Raw genomic sequence first — 14487 nt, 5'->3', positions numbered from 1 at the left:
GTGGGTTATTTAATGTTTCAGACACATGTGCAGCTTCAAACAGCTACCATTAATTTTATACAGTAAAAATTGCCTGTCAAATCAGTTTCTAAGTGTTTCTTTCTCTTCAGGAATCTCTCCTGCTGAGAAATCTGTGCAGTCCAAGGCTAGTGACACAGTTTTTTGCATTAAAAAAATCCAACTTTAAAAACACCTTCAAAACTAGAAAACAGCCCATAAGTTTATCTGAAGGGTGAGAATTATTAGGTTTTTCTTGGGGCTAGCACAACTTCCAGATAAGCAACTTCAAACATAACACGAATATTGTGCTCTAGTTTGCTAAAACAACTTCCTTCCCTGAGCACAAATCCAATAAAAATTTTCTTTCATATTCTTTCTGGAGTCCTTAATTCTCTTTCCTATATCTTTCCCCCTCATTCCTTGGTTGTTTGGCTCGCCTCTCAGCAAACTTGTGGGACAAGGGGGAACTAGGAGCCATGCACAGCTAAATACAGAAAACTTGCAGTACCAGTATCCAGCCTTTCCTTCACCTGGGTTTTGTAGCGTGCTATTTCAAATAACATGAAATGGCAGAACATGAAGGGATATCAAGGCTACATAGCATACCAATGGACTTTGACAATTCTGGCATTTCTTAAGATATGGGATATTGAAGAGGTCTGTTCTGCATTCTCTCATTAACACTTCCTTTTGGGGCTCTTGCTGGAGGAAGAAAATGTTACTATTTTTCTGCTCTTTTCATTTCAGTTTTTGATTGGAACTTGGAAGAGAGGCACTGGCAGGGCTCGTACGCCACTAAGACATGACGAGTTGTCCTAATTTTTTTTTATGCACTTCTCATCTAACAATGGATATCAACACAAAAAATAGGTCTATTTTCCATTCCAAATATAAAGGACTTCTATTTTCCACTGTGTCTGTCAAAGAAAGAAAGTGAACAGTTTATAGTCAACCACTTCAAAGTAGCAGATTAAAATCAGCTTTCTTTCTCTAAAGCAGCATACCTCCCAGGAACTGGGACACTAACTGTGTATGGCCCTTCCTAACTATAACAGGCAGCTTACATTGTCATTTCCAGAGCTTTCCAGTTGCTTTCAGCAAGGTGTCATGACAAACATTCTGATGCTTATTTGGTTTTGCCATGCATTGCAGGGGATTCAGAGCAATGTGAGAGCTCATGTGAAAAATTTGCTCTCACTTGTCTTAAATTCATCTGACTGCTCTCTCAAGCACAGTGTTGGTTTCTCTACTTGAGAGAGCAAGGGTGACTCTGTCAGAGCTGGTCAGGCTGACTTTTGCTTCTCATTCAGTCTTCATGTGGCCATTCTCCGACTGCTGTATCAGTTTTTCTTGGTTCTCTGGGTTTATTTTAACCACTTCAAGATGGTATTAAATATTTTTAAAACATTAATGCAAGCAAATATCTAGGATGCACTAGACAGTTTCTGCTTTTTTTATTGTTGTTGTTGCTGATTCAAAATATTTTGTATGTGAAATGCATTATGCTCCAAGTTGCACTCCTGTCCAATCTGAACATGCTACAATTAGTCCCATGGATAGAGCTGGACTCATTTGGGTTATGCAGCAGCATTATATTCATGTGGATGTCAAATTTGACCCCAGCTGGAGAAAATTAATAGCTTTGCCATACAGCATTTCCATATATTATATAGGACTTTTATCATGTATATTGTATTTCTGTCCAACACCCAAATACCTTGGGATGGGAACAAGTTATTAATAGCTTGGGCTTATACCTTCAGTGCTAAATATAAAAATACTAAGAAGCAGGACTAAGCATCAAATGCAGAATAATTGGTGAGAAGGGCACTTAAGTCTTTCCTTGCTTAAGGAAGGAGCTAATTTGCCTTCTAAAGACTCAGGTTCTAAGGCTGACTTTTATGAACTGGGAAAGAAGGACCACATCAACTTCATGCTGGTGTTTATACAGTAGTGATTGTTTTGTTGCCTGATGAAACATGGTTGCTATCTTAGTCTAGAATGTGAGAGAATCTTTTAAATGTAAAATTCTTATCTTGGGGTCGGGGTTGGGAGAAATAAAAAAAATGCACTTTCCTTTCTCATGAAAAGAGTAGTATTTTGATAAATGTAAACTTCCATCCCAGAGAATCTTCTGGCAAGCTAGTATTGATGGGAGGTGAAAATAAATACAGTTTAAGTTATATTTTCCTTTGATATGGCATCACACTGTAGACAACAATGCTAATATATCTTAATGGCTGTGCCTTTTAAGAGCTGGATATCAGTCAAGCATATAATTTCATGTTGTCTGGAAAAACATAAAAAGGAGTATCTAAAAGGACAGAATAAGGCACCACACTCTAGAATAATTAGATATTGTTCCCTTGCTATAGAGTTCTTCCTTTTAGAAAAATACAGTTTCCTAACCCTTCTGTGTTTGAATGATTGCAGGTGTTTTACTAAAGTAATAAACTCTCACTAGTAAGAGGTTCAGAAAGCTCTTCTTAGTGGCTCCAGCTTGGTGTTGCATACCATTTTGCCCACTATTCCTAGAGTAGATAAATTCTGCTTAGCTAATTTTTTTCCTTACACTTTGTGGATTTGCTAGAATACCACAAGATTTTCTTCTCCTTTTATTAAAAATCTTGAACAGCTCCATAAATCTACAAATTCCAAGTCATGTGGAATCCAATACTTTATGCTTTATTGTCCAATGCCATACAGCTACAGTTTTAGCTACAATGCTTGAACATAATTAAAATAATATACGTAAGAATTTTTACTTGCATGTCTCCAACAGCTGCTATTTTTAAAGAAGAAACATCCCTTACAGCAAGGTTTGGTAAGATCCTAAGAGGTAGCTGTTGCTGTTGCATCTTATAAAATTTTGAAATGTCATCTTTATTAAATGTTTCAGTGAACTTTAAGATGTTCACTCCCATGCATTTTTTTCCTCTCTTGCAAGAGGCATGCTCACTTCAAGTTTGCCAGTGCTGCCACCCAAGCTGTTCAAAGTCACTTGTGTGTGTGAGAGGAGAAACACCCATCCGTCATTTCATTTGCACCTTGGAATGACAGCAGCTGGGGAGCAATAAAACAGCTGAAAAAATTTTACTGGATAGAAGAACAAGATGGTTCTGGCATATCGAAGTGGATATGTGTGTAATAGGGTCTCTGACTTCCACAGCTACGGTCTGGTGCTATAGAAGATGAGCAGCTAAATACATCAGTGATGAAGGCACAATTTCTAGCAGGGCTGAAGCAGCCTGTGCTAGTTTGCAGCAGCCTATGCCAAGAGGCAGGTGAGTGCTCAGTAGGTGTCAGTCACTATTGGCTGGTAAACAATGTTTGGCTTCCTTCATTATTGGAGCCTTCACTGGCTCTGAGACTATGTTTTATTTCTGGACCTATAATCATAAAGGAATTTTACACTAGATGCATGCAGTATTATGGGAAATTCTCAGAATAAATCCTATCCTTGTCCACCACATAAAGCAAGAGAGAGCATGGACCGTGCATACCAAACGATGCTGGTCCAGTGATGGCCTTGGGAAGCCTGACTGAAATGATTAATCCTATTTGTGCCTTTCATAGCCATTCCTGCCCCAAATGCCCTAAAGAGACTTAAATCACAACAGTGATCGGTATCCTTAGATTTAGTGAGCATGGTGCTTTTATCCCCTCATCTTAACCAAAAGCATCCTTCTGCATTAATTTGTGCACCCTGAAAGGGTTTCTGTCATTACTGGCGGGCAGCATCAAGCAGGTGCACAGTTACCCTCTGTTTGCACTGTTGGACCACTGCTGTTCATCTGTAGTGGATTTTGGAACCAGCTTCCTCAACAGCAAATATTTTCCCCCTTCACAGGCTCAAAATAAGGGTTGTAGAGGAAATAAAATAAAGGTAGTGCTTTATTCAATGCATGTGTATTTAGGATGATAATTAGTTTGATTTTCATTTGCTGGCTATGTTTTATACTTTCCCTTTCTGTCAATGGCACAGTGATGCTGTAATGTTCCCTTCAGTGACAGTGAAAGGTTGCATTTCACTGATCCAGCTCACTTCCACATTTGATATCTTGGTGGTTTAATGTTCCAAGTAAACTGAGCTAGTGAAGTGGTGAAAGGTAACAACCTTTTCTCCTTGGACTTGATTTTTACCCCCTTCCAAATATATATGGATACAAATATACAAAACACTCTTTGACTTCAACTGTCTATACTTCTAGGTGACCAAGTTTTGCCCAAGAATCTATTATCCAATTTTAATCTTATTTGTCTGTGAATTAATTCTTTGTATAAGGTAATATCAATGCTCACACGTTCATTTAAGCTTAACTGCATGTTTGCCGCTTAAACTTGGTGATGGATTTAAAAAAATAATAAAAGTAAAGGTGAGTTGGTAGAAGGCTGCGTGATCCCGGAGCTGGTTCGGCGGCCTTAGGGGGTATCCAGGTGGGTCCCCTCGTCAGACGGGCTCCACGGTCACTTCAGAGCCGGCCCTGCTGGGCTGACCGGCCCCCTCCCCGCGCCGTTCCGAACTTGTTGCCATCGAACAGAGCTGAGAACGGCTTGGCTGCTGGGACCAGGCGGGCACACCCAGGGAGGTGAGGCGGCCCCGGCAGGGTGTGAGGCGGCCCCGGCAGGGTGTGAGGCGGCCCCGGCAGGGTGTGAGGCCGCCCCGCCCCGCCCCGCCCGAGGGCCGCTTGTGGCGGCAGCGGCGGGCCCGGGGGCTCCCCCTGCCGGCGGCCGGCGGGAGCGCGCGGGGTGGGGGGCGCGGAGCGCGCCCTGCCCTGCCCGGCCCCCGCCGCCGGCGCTCGGCGCTCCGCAGGCGGCAGCGGCTCGCAGGCGGCAGCGCTGGCCCGCCCGTCTCCGTCCCTCCATCCCTGCCCGCCTCTCTCCCTGCCTGCCTCTCCCGCCGGGGCCAGCGCCAGCCCGGGGACCCTCTGCCACGGGGGCGCCGCCTTCCCCCGCTCGCTCCTTTCCTTCCTTTCCGCCTGTTACCCGGCCGGTGAGAGCCGCCGGCTCGCCCCGCCGGGAAGCCTGGGCGCCCCCCAGCCATCGCTGCTGCTCCCCATGGGGATCCGGGAGTTCCCCAACGGCTCCGCGCGGGGCAAAGCGGCCACGCTGTGAGTACCCGGGGGGCCGGGCGGGCGGGCCGGGGGGACGGGGACACCCCACACCTCACCTCACCTCACCTTACCTTACCTCAGCCCGGCCGGCGGCGCCGCCCGCTCCCGGGGGTCGCTCCGGTGGAAGAGGGCGGCGAGGAAAGTTGTGGGTGCCGCGGGCCCGGGCCGGCTCCCCTGCTGGCGGGGGTCCCGCCGCCCGCCGCCAACTTCGCCCGGGGCCGGCGGAGGGCGGCGGCGCTGGCGGCGCGGCCCCGGGCTGACGCCCCTCTCCCGACCCGCAGCGGCATGCGGCGCTCCCCCGATGTCAGCCCCCGGCGGCTGTCCGACATCAGCCCGCAGCTGCGGCAGCTCAAGTACCTGGTGGTGGACGAGGCCATTAAGGAGGACTTGAAGTGGTCCCGCTCCGTGGAGGACCTCACCAGCGCGTCCGTGGGGCTCACCTCCATCGAGGAGCGCATCCTCCGCATCACCGGCTACTACGGCTACCAGCCCTGGGCCGCCAGCTACAAACGTGAGTCCCCGGCAGGGACGGGCGTGGGGGGCTTGCCAGGAGCGGGGCGCAGCCCGGAGCCGGCAGAGGGATGGGGATTCGAGGGGCCGAGCGCTTTAGCGCTGGAACAAACCTCGCTCCGTGGAAGGAAGCGCTCTCTCTCCTGGCGCTTCGATGATGCCCGTGTTGTCTTAGTCCTTTGGCAGTGCCTGGTTCACGAGAGCGTGGTGCTACGAATGATGACAGCTAAATTCTGCTAAGAAAATAGGTCAAATATTTGTCTTCACGTTGCAGGCACACTTAGCGACGGTGATTACCGTGGGTTGACAGCTGTGTAAAAGCCCCTGCACGCTCATGCACATACCATTTCCACAAGTAACGCGTTATCAGTGTGTGTTTCTGTTGTTTTAGGAGAAAATTTCTGTCAAATTTTCGCAGCACTTGAGCTGAATGATGTGTCTTTCCCTATGTCGAGTGGAGCTGTTTCTCCCATACGCATACACTTGAGAAAGAAACTTCAAATGGTAACGATATGAAGAGAGGTGTAGCTGTATTCCATCACATACATGATTTACAAAGGAAGCATCACCTCGAGTCGTTGTAATATATCAACCAGTACTTTTTGTGTATTTTTTGTCCATCTTTCATCATGTTTATGTTAGTTGTATGCATTAAAAAGTTACAGAATAGTATACCAATTAACTGAAGTCATAACATTATTTTGGTTATCTTAAGGTCGTTTGAAATATCACAGGGGTTTTTGTTGATAAAAGGATTCTTCTGTAACCAAAATCATTGCTTTGCTGGAAACACTGGCTCTGATAAAGTGGTTGTTTTCATACTGTACTTCCTTACATATTAAGTGCAAATGTTCTGAAATATTTTCTACTAGATTATCTGTTTGGCAGTGTGCTTAATAATGGAATAGAATGATACAAGAATGCATGGCACACAGTAGTAGTTCAGTTTTTCTCTGAGGGAGAGCTGGTCTTGATTGCCTGAAAATAGGACTTTACTAATAAATATTCTCATACTCTTCTGTGAGAGCCTTTTTTTATTTTTTCCTTTGATTGCAATTATGATAGAAATATCAGATATTTGCTACTTTACTCACTAGGAATGTGGTGTTTCTATAAGAGCAATTCCAGTGCCTGGATTGGCGCTGTTCTTGAGAGTAAAGCTTATTCAGGCCAGTTTTAAGGATCAGATCATATGTGGATGCCAGACTGAGTTGGATGTTAATGGTTCTATCTGACAGAGTGACTAATAGTCTAGCTGAAGTCACACTGAGCTGCTGTGGCTGAACCTTCTGAAATAATAAAGGTCATGCTGGCTCCTCAATTATAACCTATTTGTTGAAATTTATAACTCTGTCTGAAAAAGTTAATAGCAAGCCTAAGCCTGCTATTCTAGTTACATTTTCTCTCCTAATTCGATCTGAATAGCAAAATTACATACTTGAGTTATAATGGTGGGCAATAAATATACTAAGTGTCTGAGTTTCATAAATGAGTGTCTAAAAATAATAGGTTATGTGAATGTGTTGCCAGTTTAAAATCTGAGTTACTAGGAACGTGGAAGGACACGGAGAAGGAAAGATACATCTCTACAGCGTGGTTTAAGGAGAGCCATGTTGATCTGCATCAGCTCAATGGCTGACTGAATAGGGTATATCATCTAAAGTGGGAAGACAACTTTGTCACAGCTGGTCTGAAACATCTTTGAATGCTCCTTCAAGTTGGGCTGATGTCTAGTTTTGGGATACGGACTTTTCTTGAGACTTTGCAGTTAGAAAATTTATTTGGCTGAAGTACTGCGAACAAATGATTTTCATTAAGTTTAAATTGCAACCTGGGTACTCTTTGTCATCTTATTTTGCATCCTTGTAGACAATTGGATGCACTATGATTATAATTATGGACTGCATTAATAATGGACCTGCTTTGCAGAAAATAAGTCCATATTATGGTATGATCTAGATTTATTTAGTCTATCTCTCTTGGTGACATTCTTTTTATTGTAACTAAATTGCCTATAGGGTCAGATCTACCTCTTTTGCACTGCAGTTCATTCCTTTTGTGCTTCATTTAGACCGTTTATATATATATAGCTGTATGGATGGATGTGTAAAACTGAGAGATTCAGAAAGCTTTTGCTTATTTCGTTGTTTTTGTTTTAGCAAAACTCCATTAGGGAAACTACCACTGATAAACTGAGGTAGTGTTACCATGACCCCAAAACTTGCTTGGAGAGCAATTTGAAACATACCGGGATGCCTCGAGGTTATGCAGCAACTCCAGTATTTAATATTCTTATAAATTCATTGGAAAAAGAGGAGAAAGAAGTGAAAATGTGCGTAAGACACAAACTGGATTGGACACAATGAGAAAGGACTTGTAACATTACCCTAGGGAGACCTGTCCTAGCCAGGTAACTCGCTGAAATGTCAATAATTGTCATTCAGTTATCACAAACAGAAACCTCACATTTCTGAAAATGCTAAAATTACCTGCCAACTTGCACATTACATTGGCTGATTTTGGGACTGTACACAGCTCAGGGAAGACCTCTGCTGTTGGACTGCACTTGCAAACTAGATTTTAGGAGCTGGAACAATGTAATGTAGTTCCTGTGTGTTAGGATGCCTTCAGCAAATTTAGGGTAATTATAGTTATCTGCTCTCAAAAAAATATTACTGGAGACTCTGTGATCAGCATGGAGAAAGAGTACAGGCAATCTGTAAAGAGCATCAAGAGTTTTTGCTGTTTACCTTAAAGAGGTTGAAACAAAGTGTTGGAAAGTACTGGCACATGCTGCTTAGGCAGGTAGAGAGGTTTTCTTCTGGTCATAAGAGAAAAAAGACAGGAAAAGAAGCTGAAATGACATCAATTAAAGACTGATAGAAAAGAAATCATATTGAAGAAAACATGTAATTTATTCTTGAGATGAAGATTTCAAGGAATTATAATAGCAGTGATAAGATCTAGAATTGTGCTAAAATGGGAAACATGCTGGAGATTAATATTAAACTTCTTTATCCAGAATTTGAATTAGCCCCTCCTTAGGCTGTGAGGAGACTTTTTTTGAGGGTTTCTTGTGCTTCCCTCCATAGCATCTGCCAACCTTCAGAAAGATGAATGTTCTAATCTGGTAGTTCTTATTTTTCTGAATTCTTTGATTTCCAGGGTAACTAATTATGTGGTTAACTGTTCTCCAGTCTAAATCAAATATTCATATGTGTCCCACGGGGAATATTTTGCAGAATGTGATTTGATTTTTCAAATATAAAGGCAGAGGGGAAGAAACAGATAAGATGCAATCAGATTGCAGAATCATACCCTTATGCAGCTTCAGATGTAACAGAGTTCAATATTTGTGAAATTCTCATTATCAGTAAGAGGTAAGTTGTCTTTCATTTTTTTTCTTTTAGTTAGAACATAGGGATCAAAGGCTTTAATAAAAATGCCCCCAAAACAATGCCATGAGATTTTCAGATCCCACTGACAGTCTTCTTGTTGTAGGGAGATGAAGCTGTTAGAGCTGTGTTAGCACTGCCATTCTCATCCATGAAGGTTATGTGAATTCTCATGATTACTGCCTCTGGAAGCCTGGGACTTCAGTTGAAGTTTGGAGGTGAACAGCTATGTTTTAAGTTTCCATTTCACAGCATTGTCAGTTGGAATTAGTTTTCTAAATATTTTTCAATAGTTCCCTAGGAGCTTTTCTGTACTTGAGAAATACAGGTGTCACAAAACTCTTAGACTGCCCTTCTGGTCAGTATGGAAGACTTACCTATTTTAATGATTGTAGCAATTGGCAGTGTGCTTGTTTCCACAGGAAATGTTCACAACTATCACCTTTGCCAAACATTCATTTTTCTCTAACTAGGTCTATTTTCTGGTGATTCAATATCACAGTGTGTCATTATGTGATTAGTATTTTAAATACATTCACGTGGGCTTGAGCCAGCTATCCCTATTTTGCAGTCTTCTTCCTACAGATCACCTGCTTCCACTCCTTGTTTAAGATTAGGGTCTTGCTTTTAAAGCAGGGACTTTGATGTATCCTTAGCCTGTGTTCATAAATACAGACTTATTATGGACAAATCAGGATTGCGTGGGCCTTGGCCTTCCTCATTTATTCACTTACATTTTTTGTGTGCTTACAGACATTTCCATTCCTGCAGAAAGAAGAGAATGGTATGTAGTTTTAACTCCTCTTAGTTGTGTTTATTAGGAATTGACCATTGTCTGTGGATCATGGCTTGTTAAAGTACATTTCTCTGAGACTTCTGCCTTGTGAATAATTCCAGGTTGTCCCAGAGATAACTTTTAAGAGACATGATGTTCAGGTGAAAGGAAAGATTGTGTCCACTAAATGAAGTTCTCTGGCTTTGTTTTTCCCTGCTACTTTAAATATTAATTTTCATATTTTTCATGTTTGGTCATAGTTATTTCAGCAGCAACAAAATAAACCATATAATTTTAATGCACAGCATTTCAATATAGTACTCATCCAGTGTAGCACATTAGGTCTTGACCTGAATGTGGAATTAAAATGCTGTCACCAATATCAGTAATATACTAGAACACATTGGCTGAATAGCCTGAAGATTGCTCAGAAAGCATAATTGTCTGAGTATGCCAATGACTGAATTATACCATAGAATGATTTGGGTAAGAAGGGACCTTAAAAGTCATCTAGTTTCAACCCCCCCCTGCCATAGGCAGGGATACATTCACTGGACCAGCTGGCTCAAATCCTAATCCAGGTTTGCCTTGGAAACTTCCAGAAATGGGGTATTCCTAACTCCTCTGGGCAGACTGTTCCCAGTTATAGATTTTTACAGCCTTTCAAGGTAAGAGTTTGGTGTTGGTTTTAGCTAATTAAATATATGAGCACTTGTAAATATTAGAGTATCAGTAATACAGCTAAAGACCAGTGTTTCCAGCTGATCCCCAGCGTTCCTCCTTGTGATTTTCTTTTCATGCTCCATTGAATGCTGAAATTTCACAGTTGCTAAAAGCAAATCCAGTGAGGATATGAATCAAGAGGAATTTGTGCAAATACCATTTTCATGTATTTGCATCTGAGGGAGAATTTAACTTACTTTTTGAGGTGATATACTCCAGAAGTTCAAAGACATAAGATGAAGATTATAATTTTCTCTGGGGAAAGCCATTTTCAGGCCAACTGTAAGCAATTAATTTAAACTGCTTGCTTGCTTTCCAGTGCATAAATACTGAATGTAATAAGCTTATAACTAATGCAAGACTTGGTGGTATCATTCATGTTGTTGTTTCTGAGGTCAAATGATTATGAGAGAATCTTCCTTTTCAGGTGAAAACCTGGAGTAACCTCTAGGTGCTGGTAACCTCTTGCTTGTTGCTGCTATCCAAGTTTCTCTTCACAGGTTCAATCTGTAGGTCAGCAGCCCTTCTACAACACCCAGTCTGTAGGTCAGCACTGAAGATTAGAAGATGAATAAAATATGTGTTTTATATATTTTTTTAATATAGGTTTATGGTATCTGAGGCCTAATTTACTTTTTAATCAATGCTCTTCAACTCTTCATTGTCAGTACTAAATCAGTAATTTTTTGTTACCAACAAAACCAAGGAAAACATGGGAGCACCTACAGGTGAAAGAAAGCAATGGTGCTGAATTGCATTGCAGATTTAAAGGCACCGTAGCATTGCTGTTTCTAATGTCAGTGGCAGTTCTCTGCTGCAAGCTAAACCTCCATGGTGATACATGAACCAGGGATATTTCTGACTTGTGTCCACATGACAGCTCATACAAAAACTTTTTAGGCAATTCCCTCATTATGTAGCAGTCACTGTGACTGAGAAGAGCTGTCCCCAGAAATAGTCTCTTTAAGTATTTCAGAGACCTAATCACAAGTCTGTTTGTATCCCAAATACTACAGGATCTATTTCTCTTTTGAAAGACAACTTGCTGGGTCTCCTGGGTTTTGGCTCTCTGGGTGTTCTTGCAACTGAGAATGAGTACAATCTGGCTACCTGAGGCAGGCCAGAGCAGTACAGGTGCTGAATACTGAGCAGCTGCAAAGATACCAGGTGAATATTTTTTTAAAAAGCCTTTCAAAATCTTCTTTTTCAGGACAATTCCCATAAAGAAGAAACATGGGGGATTCTTAGGCTTTTGAAAATTGGTAAAACTTTTTTGGCTAGTAATTAATAGAAAACTGGTTCCTGTTACAATATAGAGCTTAATTAATCACAAAGTTTAAGTCCTTAATTTCTTGCTGGTAAGCCAAGCAAATTCTTATTTAAACTGATTTGCTAAACATTTTTGATTGTTTAATAAAAATTTAGTAAATGATAAATGTTTAGTGAATATTTAGTAACTTTTTTACTTAACAGTTTTCATTGTGTAGTGTTAAGTAACCACCACTTTTAACTAGGCAAATGAATAAACATTTTGTGTTTTGTATCTCGTTTTCATAGTGAAAAAACTAAAAAATTACCGCCTGCAAAATGGGCCATCTTTTTTTTTGTTTGCTGTTTAAACACATTAATTCATTGCTTTCAGCTTTTTTTCAGTGCAGCTTTAATTACATGTCATCTCCAGCCATTTATGCAAAACAGTTCATGGGACAGCAATTAAGAGTCTGATTTCCAGCATTCATTTTAAACCCTTAATGAATGTTATCATTGAATGCTGCTGTGTTAGAAAATACCACTGAAGTCTCCGCCATGAAAACCTAGCTGTACATCTTTGCAGTATCAGGGCCCATGTTAACAGTTTTGAAGAGTGTTACCTGGCATTTGAGAATCCTTCCACTGGAAAACTGCATTTATTTCTTTTATTTTTTTAATAGAAATGTGAACATGTTCACTAATCAATAATAATGGATTGTTGCTAAAAACACATACTACTCTGAATTGGTATGGAATAATGAGGAAGCAAGTTAATTTTGAAAAACTAATTTGGAAACCATCAAGAATTAGGAATGAATGCTTATTTTTGGAACTATTTTTATTGCAGACCCTTCTAGTTAAATTTCTGTAATAGTTCTGGAGTGCACTGTATGATGGATCTTTGCAACTTTAAATAATTATTTTTTTAATAGAGACAATTAATTGCACAAGATAATAGTATTGAAATCAGACTACAAAGCCTTTGTTGTTGATATCCTACTGTGATATCAGATACTGTTGTGTTACTGAAACACAGAGCCACAAAAGGACAACGACCAGCAATGCTCATTACCTTAATAACTAATTTTACTAGATTCTAGCTCATGTCAGAGCTTTCTTCAAGGTGAAGTTTTGTGCCATAATCTCTCTTCTGTATAATGAGGTGTTTGTGTTTCATATTCCTTGTGTAAATTGCTGATAATTTCTGCCACTTACTTCAGATAAAATAAGCCTCAAGAGAAGGAGAGAGATGACAATGAGATGTAGTTGAATCAGGTGATCCTTAAGGTCCTTTCCAACCTGCATTGTTCTACAATTCTACAGAAAAGTTATGTAAAAGTCACTTTGGCCCTTTGGCAGGCACCATCCTTTGGAACACAAAGGTGTAGTTCTGTCCCTCTTGCTGTTTTGGAAGCTGAAGCCATAGACTTTCCACTGTTGCTTGTGAATGATGACTACTCTGAGAACAGAGATAAAATGGGCACTTATGTTCATAGAAATTTATCTGCAGATCATGGTTCCTACCTAGGCAATGGATTGCCTTCATGTGGTACATCTTACTGTAGAAACAACTTCCCTGAGTATTTATGATTCTCTGTTTCTCTTCACTAGGCACATATTCTTTCATCCCTCAGTGTATCCTTGGAAGAAATAAAGATGCTGTGATTGTGTGGAAGACCATAGAGAAATATTTTCTTTATGAACCACTACTTTAAGAAGTCCTTAGACAGAAGGGATGCAGCAGACATATCCCAGATTTCATTTTCTTCAGAATGTGAGAAGCTTGTTCTCCACTCAGTCATCTCCCCTTATAAAAAACTGCATCTGAATGGTTTCAGAAGCTTCTGTTTTTCTCTGGAACTTGAGGATCTAATAAGGTTAATTTTTTTCCCAAATGTTTCCTATCATTTTGTTTCCATGAATTTATCTGGCCAATATAGGAGTTGGGTTGTTTTTCTGAGAAAAGCTCTTCCGGCAGTGTTGGAATTTACGTATCATCACATTTAGGAAAACAACAACACATTTAGGGAAATTTGAATATTTGAGCCCCTCCAGGATAAGGGAATGTAACTGGCTTCTAGTGAAATTATAAGGTCTTAATCTTGCAATTAAAGTTTCTTTTTGCTTTGCTGTAACTGGCCTCTGTCAGATAATTCATGAAAATTATTTATGCTTCAAACGTCTAAAGGAAGCAAACAGATCTTCATTTCTGAACACTAGTGCAGAGTCCTATTGATCCCATTGCAATATAAATATTGTGCCAGAGCTGATCCAATAGTGACAACCCAAAGTTTGGTTTTTTTTCCTTGACTCTTTCATCAGAAATCCCACAAATTTGGTGCTTTTCTTCGCTGTCTCTTCACACCAGCTAAGGTACCAAAGTAGTGTGGAAATTGACCTGCTTATCCACTCTCCAAGTAGAGCAGGCCTAGTCATTCCGCCCTTAAGGTCACTGTTGTGCTGTTTGTGGCCCTGTGGCAGCCTGGGGGCTCTGCCTTCTCCAGGACATCTTGCTTTGGCTTTGCCAGATCCGAGCAGTTTGTGCTCAGGTGGGAAGTGGAGCAAGGACCTGCTCCTTCAGAGCTGATGAGCTTATGTGAGGATGCTGATGATATATTCATGGTCCTGTCCTGAAAACCTGGAGTTGTCTTTCCATTTTCAAACAGTAACTGCTTTCCAGACAATCTGGTTCCTTGGGTGTTCAGTAGAGATTTTCTGC

General features: G+C 41.2%; 1 protein-coding gene across 1 annotated transcript in view; it reads left to right on the top strand.

Moving 5' to 3' along the window:
- The first annotated feature begins 4876 nt into the window (after positions 1–4876).
- Positions 4877–14487, top strand: part of SLC35F3 (solute carrier family 35 member F3) — a 162257-nt gene continuing 152646 nt past the window's right edge. The window contains exons 1-2 of the mRNA XM_063151623.1: positions 4877–5111; positions 5396–5625. Of these exons, the coding sequence (XP_063007693.1) occupies positions 5059–5111; positions 5396–5625 (283 nt within the window). The 5' untranslated portion in view covers positions 4877–5058. The remainder of the gene's footprint in view (positions 5112–5395; positions 5626–14487) is intronic.

Source organism: Melospiza melodia, chromosome 3 (assembly GCF_035770615.1).
Source record: "Melospiza melodia melodia isolate bMelMel2 chromosome 3, bMelMel2.pri, whole genome shotgun sequence".
Taxonomy (NCBI): domain Eukaryota; kingdom Metazoa; phylum Chordata; class Aves; order Passeriformes; family Passerellidae; genus Melospiza; species Melospiza melodia.
Note: the sequence above shows the minus strand (reverse complement) of the source record. Positions and strands in the feature narration are given on the sequence as shown.